Below are 12,540 nucleotides of genomic sequence, written 5' to 3'. Positions count from 1 at the left end.
ATTCAAATGACTCTACATTAGGGTGAGGGCCACCGCCTCACTGACGACTCAAACCAACTTAAATTTCTCCCCTGAGGTCGCACACTCACGAAGTTCAACTAGAACCTCTCGGACTACATGGTAGTAGAATTACAACAGATCAGCTACTGCTGACAACCGAGCCTGACTAAGTAAACCAGTAGAAGAAGGCCCTCAACATGGTTGCAGCTGAATTTATAAGCTCGCGCCGCAGCATACGCATGCGCCGATCAAGTGGAGGGGGAAACGAGTAAAAATTGAACATCACTAGAAAGGGGAAAGGGAGGGAGAAGGAGGAGGGGAACGGAGTGCCGGAGGCCCGCGACGGCGCGCGCAGTTTGAATCTAGCGGACCCGACCGCTACATATTTGTAAAACATTTAACACTTGAACATAAATGTTTTCAAAGGTTTTCACATCAGTAACACCCACTTAGTTTATATCAAATCCTCTGAGTTCATCCTGTGAAAAACGCAAACCACGTTTCAGCTGATCGGGTTTGCTCAGCACACCGATAACTTGATCCCTTGAAATCACACTCTTGTCAATAATTTCAGGCCACACAAAATTACCAGTATTCCTTTGTCATTTCAGGAATTTCACTTGCAATTCGAAGTTTGTGAATTACTGTAACTTCCCCAACAAAATTCTTGTGTGTTTTTGCATAGTTGGTATCCACACGACCACAAAATCACCAGGGTTCTGATTTTCTGAACTGGTTGCCTGTTCGCTGTTTGTAGCCTGTCTGTAGATGGTTCCGATGAATTGTTGACATCACTGTCATTGCTGAAAACAGATCCACATATGGATCATCAACCAATTCCTCTCTGGCAAAATAACCACTGTCCTCTCTGGAAAATGATCCACATGGATTATTACCAATGTCTTCTACTCCGACACTCTTCCCAGGTATTACATTTACCTTGGTGCGTTTTTTTCTGGGTTGTGAAGTACCATCATTACCAGGCCTCATGCTTTGTAGCATTTCAAACACCACTTCAGAAACCCTAGGAATAATTTCTTCCAAATCTGTACTTCCTCCCTGGGGCAATTTCTCCAAAACTTCATCAGGGATAAAAGGACTTATCTTACACTTTCTAAATCCAGATATGAGGTTTTGACTACAGCCATCTTTACCAGGACCCTTCACTTTGTCATACAAAACCTTTAACAATGATGGGAAACTGTCTTTTGACAGAGTTTGAGTTTTCTTTTTCAGCCCATCTTTCCAGTTATCAAGAATTTGGCGCCAGTATTTTTTAAGAGAGCCATAAATTGCAACGTCAAGTGGTTGGCAAATGTGTTTTGAATTTCTCGGAATACAGACAAATGAAATATTATTTGTTTGTGCTGCAGCTATGGCTTTTGGAGTGAAGTGGCTTGGCAGATTATCTCCAATGAGAACAGCCCTAGCATTTAGTTTCTTTACATGTGGCAGAAACAATGGGAAAAAAAGTCACTAAAAATATGTGCGTCAAACCAACCAGAATGACTTCGATTGTTGCGAGTTTTGGCAGGGCCTCCTTCCATCCAAGGCTGCCATAGATGTTCAGATTTGTAGACTATGTATGGGGGCAAAATAAGTGTTCCTGGTGCAGATCCATAAAACATCAACGAAATACTGGTCTTACTGATGTCCTTAATTCTTTCTGCATACTTAGCCCCACGCTTAAAAATACTTTTTTTTTGTTCGGGGGTCGTCACACAGATTAGTTTCGTCGTAATTATAAATGTGCTCTGGTGGAACAAATGAATCAACACTTTCGCCTTGCATGGAAACTTTGAGATTGTCAAAATATTCCTTAATATCACCTGGCATCAGTGCTGCCTTCTGATGCTTGATATTTTGGCATTGCCTGAAAGTGAGGTTGTGTTTGTTTCTTGCAAGGAACGCACGAACCCACTCTAACCCTGGTAGGTTATTCTTCCCAAATGATTTTACCATCCTTCCAATTTTGTCAAGGTAAGCTTTAGCAAGCTAGCGTAGATCTTGTAAATCAAAAGGAAAGCCCCATTTACTTATTTTTATTTTTTTATTTATAGTTACGTTCCGTCGACCATGAATGAGCAAATGCTCAATGGTGTAGAACATGTCAGTATATACAATACAATACAAAATAAAAAATAAATCCATAACATAGTAAGATAAAAGTTATAAACAATATCATGATTATATACACATATCACAATTAAAGGGATAGAGCATACATGTATTGTACACATATAATATTAAGGTGTCCGTACACAAAGATATTTTATACATAAACACACAAATATACACATAACATAACTATTATATATATATATATATATATATATATATATATGTGTGTATATGTATATATATATATATATATATATATATATATATATATACACACAATTCAGATGTTAACACACAAGTTATGATTATCAATACAATTTAAAAACTCATCAACAGAATAAAATGTTTTTGAGATAAGATATTCTTTTAATTTATATTTAAAATTTTTACTTTTACTTTTACATAGTTGTTTTAAAGTTAATGGAAGATTATTAAATAACTTCAAAGCAGTATTATATATGCCTTTCTGCTGTAAAGTAGTTCTTGCCCGAGTTATATGCAAGTCATCACATTTTTTAGTTTCGTATGGATGTATTGCTGAATTTGGCTTAAAAATATTCAGATTTTTATTTAAAAACACTAAAACTGAAAAGATATATTGACTTGGCAATGGGAGAATACATAGTTTATTAAAAAGTGGTTTGCATGAATCTCTTTGCTTGCTATTACAAATAATCCTTATGGCTTTTTTTTTGTATTATAAAGACTTTAATAGCTTCCGAGCTATTTCCCCATGAAATTATACCATATTGCATTAGTGAGTGAAAATACCCGAAGTACATTAATTTCATAACCTCAACATCAACTTTCCCAACCATACAGCGAAGAGCAAAACATGCAGATGTTAGTTTATTACACTCTATACCTCTATGTTATTTTTCCAATTTATTTTTTCATCAATTATTAATCCCAGAAATTTCGCATAATGAGACTGATGTAGATTTTTATTTAAACAAGAAATATTAATATCTTCATACATTTGGTTTCTTGTTATGAAGTTAACAAAATTTGTTTTATCAAAATTTAAAGTTAATTTATTAGACTTAAACCAAGAAATCATTAGTTTGAGTACATTTTCAGATTCCTCAATTAACTGGGTGCGAGACAGATTTTGTATTATGATACTAGTATCATCTGCAAACAGAATAGCAGAAGCTCTTACATCAAGCATATGTGGTAAGTCATTAACATAAAAAAGAAAGAGCAAGGGACCTAATACCGATCCTTGAGGCACACCATGCTCTATACATCCTGAGCGAGAGACAAACTTTTTATTGGAACAGGTATCCACTAACATTACACTTTGTTGTCTGTAGTATAAATATGAGATTAGAACTTACAGTTATCATATGTTCCACAAATGCATTTTCCTCCTGTTCGGAAAAAAAAATGTAGGCTTACCTACCTTTTGCTCATGTTTTGCGTGCAGTCGGTTGATGAATGTACCATTTGCAATTTTCAAGTGTTTTGCAGCTTGTGTTATGGACATGTTTCCTGCTTTTACTGTCAAAGTAACCCCACTTGACTGTATCAGAAACATGGGCGTAGCCAGATTTCAGTTTTGGGGGGGGTTTACAAAATAAAATGACAAAACAATGCAACATTAATATACACGTGAATAGAAAGTGCATACTGCATACACAATTACACTTATAGAATTATTCTTCTGTTTTTCATTTTGAATATGTCCACTACTTCATCCGCATCTATTTCTGCCCCATAGTGTATATTCATAAGAGCCAAACCGTTCAGTCTGTTTTCACTGGTTGTGTTGCGTAAGTAGTTTTTCAGTCTCCTTAGGCTTGAAAACGTCCTTTCTGGGGTAGCAGTGGAAACAGGTATGGTAGCCAAAATTTGTAGCAATGTGTAAACATTTGGATATAGTTTTTGATCGCACTTATCTAGGCATTCCAAAGCAGATTTTGGAGTAGGGGAGGTGTTTGTCATCACTGCTTTCCACACATCTAGTTCTGCTTTGACTACAGATGTACTTCTTTCGGGAAGCACTGAAGAGTACATACAAACTGCCTCTTCAATTTCAGAACTGGCTGCGAAATTTGATGGCAAGATACCAGAAAGTGCAGTCACTACTTTACGGTGCTTCGTAAACCTTTCGTTCAATTGTTGAATGGTATGGTCAAGGAATGGGATGAAGAAATTTATTTTGTAATGCGAGCATGTATCAGACGCAGGAATGTTTGAGCGGTTCAACTGCCTTCCGACTATGCGTGGCATCTGCAGTATACCGCCATTTTCTTCGAGCAAAACCTTTGCTTCTTCAAAAATATGAGGATACTCGTCATCAACTTTATTCCTCAGAAGTTGCAAGGTATTAATAACATCATCCACATGGCTGAATGCTGTAATCAGGTCGGTGTTAGCTGTTTGCAGCTGTTTGGATAACGACAATGTATAGCTCATGACTTTCTCAAGAATCACTAAGGACATCACAAAATTCGAAGATCGAAGTGTGTTAAGCATTTGGACGGCTTGTTGTGATGTTTCCTTATTATGGCTAGATTGGAGTTCTTCGAGAGCATTGACAATCGCTGGATAAATTTCTTTGAATCTCATGACAGCTTCATGCTTGTTGACCCACCGTGTTTCGCACATTACAAGCAGGCTTTTTTGGTGATCGGCGGGTAACAACTCTCGAATTTTGTCTTTCAAAACAGCAGTGCGTTGAGCGGAATGTCTGAAATACGAACCGACAGACTGTACAATCCCAACACAATTTCGGATATCTGCTTGTGAACATGAGTCAGCAATTGCAAGGTTGAGAGAGTGTGCACTACAGTGTACATAAAGAGCAAGAGCACATTCTCGACGAACATAAGCTTGGGCCCCGTGCAAATACCCACTCATAGCTGCAGCCCCATCGTAACCTTGACCAACCACATGAGAACACTCAAGCCCATGCTTTTTCAGAGCTGTAATAATTAGATTTGCTAGGCCGGATCCTGTGACATCAACAGTAGGAATGTACTCGAGAAACATCTCCTTAACTTTATGATGTTCAACATCCTTCAAATCAACATATCGCAAACACAGCGAGACTTGCTCCACACGCGAGATGTCAGTAGTTTCGTCAGCGAGAATAGCAAATAATCGGGCTTTCTTTACTTCTTCGATTATCTTATGTTGAATTATTTCACCACAAATGTCTATTATTTCATTTTGGATCTGAGGGCTTGTGTAAAGAGCATTCTTCTGAGAAGTGGCCAAATGCTCAGAAAGATCTTTATCCCCAGACTCAGCTCCGTACCGCAACAGTGCCCGAAAATTACCATCATTCTGCAGTGGTTGATCAGGCTCTGGTACAATCCGCCCAGAATCTATTTTACCTCTTAATGGGATGCCTTGTTTACCGCAAAAAATTATTCCTTTTACGATAGGGATTAATTTCTTTCGGTTTTCTTCTTGCTGCCTCTTTCTCTCAGAAGACAACTGCTCACTGACTGAAAAAGCCTGCAAAGATGTTACTTTAAGAAAGTTTTCTGCAAGTTCCAAATTTCTCTTGTGATATCCTGTTTTTGCATGAGTTTCAAATATTTCTAATGCATTTTTCCACTTGCAGAATGGCTCGGTTACAAGCTGGCCAATTCGCTGATGGCTGCCTTTACCTTCAAGTGAACGTCCCATTACAACACAAATTCTGCAGAATGCTCCACTTTTATATTCAGAATATGACAACCAGGGGAATCTCTCTATCCATTTAAGTTGAAAGCGCAAATTTCGTTTTGTGGAAATGGGAAACTTATAATCTTTGGGTGGGGTCCAAGGGACTTTTAAAATTTGGACTTTTATATATTCATTCACCATTTCATCTTGATTCGAATAAAAACCAACGTCCAGTTTAGCTACAGGATGAGATGATGATGAAACAGGCAAGCTGGTCGGTTCCTGAATAAACGTAGGCTGGTTGGTCGTACCCATTAAACAGGCTGCAGGCACCACTGACTCGAATTCGTCGTTAGATACTGTAACTGAGGTCACAGGTGCCACTGACTCGACTTTGTCGTTCGATTCTGTAACTGAGGTCGAAGGCTCACTTGCCACCACAGTCTCATTACCAGCAGCGCGCAAGCTTGTTGTAGTTTCAGTAGCCAAATGTGTTTCCTTACTGGAAACCGCTTGACCACACCACTTTTTCCAGTAGTCCATACCCTTAAACTTATCGCCTTTTCTTTTTTTTCCCTCCATTTCTCGACAACATGAAACTCGTACCTAGAAAGAAAAATAAAAATTACAACTAAATAATAAGAGTTAATATTAAAATTAATGTAACTGAAATTATTCATTAAGTACATTACAGCAACAGTGCTATGTGCTAACCGCGCGAGTCGTCTGAATTGAATTATTTAATTATTATATCACTGAATTATCATTATTTTGTATAATACAAAGAAGGAGTAAGTTGTAAATTACATTTTTTTCGATAAATGTAACATTTATTCGCACTCGTTAATTTTAAGGTTTTTTTATTTTTGTAATAAACAATGTAAACCACGACAATGGAAACACTCGGCTCAAACGGAATGGGACACTTTTTCGTTCGTGCAGCCAGCGTTCATCGAGGTATAAGACATTATCACGTCAGAAATAACATTAAAGAACATTGCATTTGCTATGTATACTATTAATTAACATTCAATATGGAAAAAAAAAGAAACTTTTTTTACGACATCATTACAAATCTTTCTAGAATTTTCTCTACTATAATATGCATGTATAATACGGCCAAATATAGCTTACAAATATTTACGTCACCGAATCATGAAATTTCTTGCATTAATTTGTGCAGCCAAATTTCACTTAACCCGCACTGTTTTACTGTATTTTGGCATAACAAACCACTTTTCACATATTATTTGTTCAAAATTAAGCTTCCCCTAATGCGGGAGACGCTAAAAGTTTCAAAGGAACAAATCAAAACTTTTTGATGTTTTAAAGTCTCAGCATGCCATGGGCCGCGGCACTATTAAGCTGGAATCACAATGCCACGACGGGTCCGACACGACAGGCCCGACAAACCGTCGTACAGCATTGCAGCACGACAGATTTAATAGCCTAGGGTCACAATGCCACGACAATATTCAACCCGACGATTTCTGATTTGGCTGTCGGCAAATCGTTCCAAACAAATTATTTTCATAAAATAAAGTATATCTGACGTTTAAAAAAATAATTGAAAGAGAAACAGATGATGCTATTACAGCCCATGCTTTTTTCTCGCTATTTGTTAGGATAATTATGGCAGTTTTTCAACCTAATGCCTTACAAAATAGATTCAGCCTTAACTTTATTAATATTTAGTTATTCGCTAAACTCATTCATTATTAAATTCAAACTTCACCAATCTACAATAACAACTTTAACCATAAACACGATTAAATTTGTACAAACAGATGAAGGCAAGATATAAAACTCACTCGCATGTTAAACAAAATTACGAAGTAGGTAAATATTTTTGAAATTTAGTTCCGTACTGTTTCCTTTCCGTTGCCGTTTTGTTTTCTGTCGGGCCGTACGACACGACGGAATTAGAAATAAAATCTATTCGTTGCGGGCCGTCGGGGTGCGTTTTCTGACGGAGTGACGTCACGGTGACATTGCATTTCATTGGCTATTGAGCTTGTCGGACCTGTCGTGTCGGAGCCGTCGTGGTATTGTGATTCCAGCTTTATTCAAACATTTGAAATGCCGCCCGCCGCGACGAGGACCAGTCACATGCAGCGAGCCCGAAACTCCAAACAAAGCCGTTACTGATTCATAGTTTTACAAAACACAAGGTTATAAAAAACGTAATTTTACTCTTATATAATTAATATTAAAATAGAATTAGCAAAGTTTTCTAAGCGAAATCAGCAAACAAAAAAAAAATAAAAATTTGATGTAAACAAAACAACTTTCTAATCCACGATGGCTTCTCGGCGACTGGAACTGTTCACCGAATGAAGTTTCGAATTTCTCTAAAGGTGTATATGTATATTACGATAATATACCCTTACAGCCTTAACATAAGTTGAGTAGTTTAGAAGATCTAGGCGTACAGAGTTGCAAACTAACAGCTATAGAGACAACCAGACAAAAGCGGGAAGCGAATTAATTTTATAGTAAGTAAAGAAGATTACAATTTACTTACTCCTGTAATATGGCCAGTGGCCACTTAAGTTACTCGAAGTGAAATCACAGCCAGAGCAATGATCACACAAATAACTATGTCCAATTGTCCACACTTCACAGTACACGGTACACAGATTCAGTGATCGGTGGCAAGGGATCGGTGGAGACTGGCGATAGCCGAGCTGATTGCACGCAACGGATGCATGCGCGGCGCGGGTTACAACACGAAATCAAGTCTAAGGTTACCAAACGAATACGATGATGCGGGCAGTGTCATTGGATAATCGGCGGCGTGCGGCGGCAGCGCGGCATGTTCAAAACATTGTTGTAATAGTGAGCAATTACCGTGGAACAAGTGTTAATATTTCAGTATATATTAATGAGATATTTTGAATATTTCGGGGGGGGTTTGAACCCCTAAAACCCTCCCCCTGGCTACGCCCCTGATCAGAAACAATCGAATAAACCATCAGAAAAGATAAGAAAAATCGTAACAAATTGAATTGTGTGCAAACACATTTATATTGTTAAATAAATAACTGTTTTGCTTCAAAGTGCTTATATTTTGTCAACCATTTTCAAATCAGAACACAAATTGTTTATCCAATGAACATATTTTGAAATATAAAACTGAACGTATTTTTTTAATAGTTTCAAAATAAAGGGTATAAAAATGCTTATAGTTAGTTGGGTTTTTATTAACTTTTGTATTTACTAAAACTACATATGAAAATTTTCTTTACTCATGCGACGTTTTAGGTACTTGTTAATGATATAGGAACGCTGTCAGAGCGTTTAGTTATTGTTTTAAAGTTATTATAATATTATATTATTTATTATACTGAGTTATTTATAAAATTCTACATAAGAACAAAACTTACTGGATTTTTATTTACATAATGTTTAAAGTGTGTACGTTTGTAATAAAAACAAAAATACAAACATAGTTTTTGGCGGGATTGTGGATACGATGGTGCGGTGATTGCTTACTGAAATCTTTTATTTTTAATTTTAACCTAAAACTTTGAAATTGAACGGGTAAGATTTTTTTTTTTTTAATGATACTGCCTTATTGTGGCTAATTTTGCTTTTAAAGTTTTACTAAGCTAGTAGTGCGGTAGTTGAGGGCGGCTCTTTTCCTGAGTTATTTCGAGTTTAGTTCGCGTTGCAAAGGCCCTTTGTTAACTTCGTCTCCTAGAAAAGTATATCACTGTCGTGATGTATCCATGTCGCTGCACTATGTTGCAGTCGAGGTAGTCAGATGGTAATACTGAAGCAGATACTCTGCAAAAGCTGCTATTCTTCAGTATTACTTCCGATTTGAAAGATGTACATTTCGAAACGAAGTCCACAATGAGTCATTAGTCCTGAAGTGGGATGAACTGTGTGACATTTGTCACAGATCTTGCTAGTCCAACGGTATGAGGTGCATTTGAAAAAAAACATGTAATTCTTAGCCCTAGTCCACATTTCAAATAACTACGTCCATTCACACACAGTCCCTCCTACAGTTTTAATTAGGTACCTATATCAATTAGATCGTTATGTTGTGGGATTACAGGCCAATCATGCAATTTTAAATAAGCATTAGCCTTAGAGCACACAGCAAGCATACTTCAAATTTTGCTTTGAGTGCAAATGTGCAGGAGTGTATACAGAATTTCATTCTGGGAGGGAAGGGGGGATAGAACCATGTAGCCTGCTGTTTGCTTTCAAATTATTTTCTTTTGTTGGTGGGAATATTAGATTTTTTAGGATTTGTGGGGGTGTATATATCCCCTATCCACCCCCTTTCCCTGTATACCCCTTTAAGTGTGTAATTGTGAATTTGTGGTTACTTGGAAATTAGCCTAATGGCTCTTATGTATTATTGCTAATATGCCCATACAAGTGTCAATAATTTGATTGCTAGTAAATTCAACAGACACTTGCCTGTTCTCAAATATGAATATTTTAATATTGGTGCCACAGTTATTTAAAACATTTATATTTAAAAAAATTCTGTTTTAGCTATTTGTGCAATTAGATATTGATATTCCGTAAACTCAAGTTACACATATACACTTTTCCTATAGTTTATAGAAAGATCATTTTGTATTGGTTTATTATGTGAATTAGTCTACATACATTTTCCTACTGTCAGTATTTAAAACATTTTCTTGTAATTTTCACATTTGAAAATTTGGTGCATTGAGTATATATTTTAGGGTAGCAGATAAGTTTTGTAACTTAGTTTAATATTGTCTGTTGGTTCAAATTTACGTATAGACGTAAAATTATTTAAATATAATTTTTATGTTTTAAAATTCAATCAGTAGTGTTATTTCATTTGTATTTTAGTATTAATGTACCAAAGGTTTTGTTGGGTGACATAAACATGGTTCAACGTAGTTTATTGCACTGAAAAAAATCATATTTAATAATTTTTTACCTGTAAGTGTTACAGTTTGTTACCTTTTTAGTTGACACATGTTGATACCTGAACACAAGATATTTAACTAAAATATCTACACCTTACTACAAGAATGTAGGCTTGGAGTCCGTTTCATTATACATAAATAGCTTTTAATAATAATTATTATTATTGTAGCTTGAAAAAAATTTACAGATGAGCGTTGGTCTTCTTCAAAAGATCATTTCACAGTGTACCTGTAAAATGCAAAATGCAAAATCCAACCTATTGGAAAACAGGAAACACTGTAATTAAATGAAAACCAAAAGTAGCTATGAAATCGGAGTTAACTAAACATGCTGTCAGTGTAGTAACGCAGCCAGGCAGGCTAGCTAGACAGCCGGAATATGCCAGAGAAACGTTAACACAAGCAGCTCAATTTGTGTCGTGTCGCTAGTGATAAGATTTTATGGTTTTACTTTCAGGTCACTTTCGTTTTTATTTTTATACATTGTGTTTATTCATGAAAAATTATGTATCATTTAACAAATATTACTCTACAGTAATTTTTATCTCACCAAAATAGTCTTATTTTGACTGACACATGATGCACTTATACAATAATATAGATTGTAATAAGCATGTCTCAAAAAAGAACTACTCAGAAAAAATAAAAATAATAGGCGTATTTTCAAGTGTTTGAAAGAAAAAAATGTGCCAACGTGATTAAATGTTTATAATGTGTAACTAAAACGAGATGCAAGGTCAAACGTGAAATTAATTTTTTCCAGTCCATTTAGTTTATACCTAGGTACATTTTGTTACCTACAAATGTCATGCTAAATAAATACATTCATTGAATTTTACAATAATAAAAGATTACTTTTTTTGTGGTTAAGATTAAAGTTTTGTCAAATTGCTGATGATTTCGTGTTTTTAGTTACATTTCGGTGCTAATTGATGTATTAACTTGCGTTTCGTTGTTATGTGTTGTATAGTCCTGCTTTGTGGTGCTGTTTTGGTTTTATCGCAATTCACCATATAATCTTGTCCTTACGTATGATAGAATGTGCTGAACCGTAGAATGCTGTACTAAAGACATCATTGTACATATATATTTTTATGTGAAAGTAATGAAATAATGTGTGTGAGTGTGTGTGTGTGTGTGTGTGTGTGTGAGAAAGAAAATATGATCTCACATGTTGAACCTAAAATAAATAATGTGGATGTTGCATTTTATTCTGAAGGTTTCTCTATTGAGTGTCTTGTTTTCAGGCAAAATGGAGGTATGGGATTTTGTGATTCCCATGAACCGGGATGACCTCCTGAACTCTATCATGGGCACGTACAAGGTTTCTAATCTGTACGGCCCACTGGAAATCAAAGACAACTTTGCTGGTGAGACTGATTTTTTTTTTGCAAAGTTTTTAGCTTAGGGCACATGTCTACTTCCGCATAATTGTATATTCCTGCTAGTTATATGTTAATCTAACACAATCGTGTGAAAATGTACAATTGTTACAAACAAGCATGCAACCTCTTTGACAGTCCAGGTTCCGATTTTTTGTAGTGGCAAAAAAAATAATACTTTTTAGTGTTTACTATGTCGAAAATTATGTTTTACTATTTTACATTTACTGTAAGGGAAACTAGATGATGTAAGGTTGGTAGAGGTGAAGGTGAAAAGGACAGTATGTAATGGAGTAGGAAATAAACAACCACCTATTACAGTATAATTTAACATAAAAATTACCTACGTAACTTACTTTTTTTTTTGGGTCACTCACAACATAATCAGTTGCATTTCAGAAGATGATGTGTGTGTGTGTGCTTTGCTACAGAAATCTGGCTCTTATTATACATGAAGGGTACAAAATATCCTTTCTTAGTGCTGACGTATG

General features: G+C 35.9%; 1 protein-coding gene across 2 annotated transcripts in view; it reads left to right on the top strand.

Moving 5' to 3' along the window:
• Window positions 1-9,186: 9,186 nt before the first annotated feature.
• The window catches only part of LOC134530194 (condensin complex subunit 1), a 77,163-nt gene continuing 73,809 nt past the window's right edge, over window positions 9,187-12,540 (top strand). The window contains exons 1-2 of one of the 2 annotated variants that reach the window (XM_063364851.1): window positions 9,187-9,285; window positions 11,915-12,037. In XM_063364851.1, the coding sequence (XP_063220921.1) occupies window positions 11,920-12,037 (118 nt within the window). In that variant the 5' untranslated portion in view covers window positions 9,187-9,285; window positions 11,915-11,919. Of the gene's footprint in view, window positions 9,286-9,417; window positions 9,667-11,914; window positions 12,038-12,540 lie in introns of those variants that run through there. The other variant, XM_063364850.1, reaches the window with a different exon arrangement.

The sequence above is a fragment of the Bacillus rossius genome, chromosome 3 (genome assembly GCF_032445375.1).
Source record: "Bacillus rossius redtenbacheri isolate Brsri chromosome 3, Brsri_v3, whole genome shotgun sequence".
Classification (NCBI taxonomy): domain Eukaryota; kingdom Metazoa; phylum Arthropoda; class Insecta; order Phasmatodea; family Bacillidae; genus Bacillus; species Bacillus rossius.
This window is presented reverse-complemented; position numbering and strand designations above follow the sequence as displayed.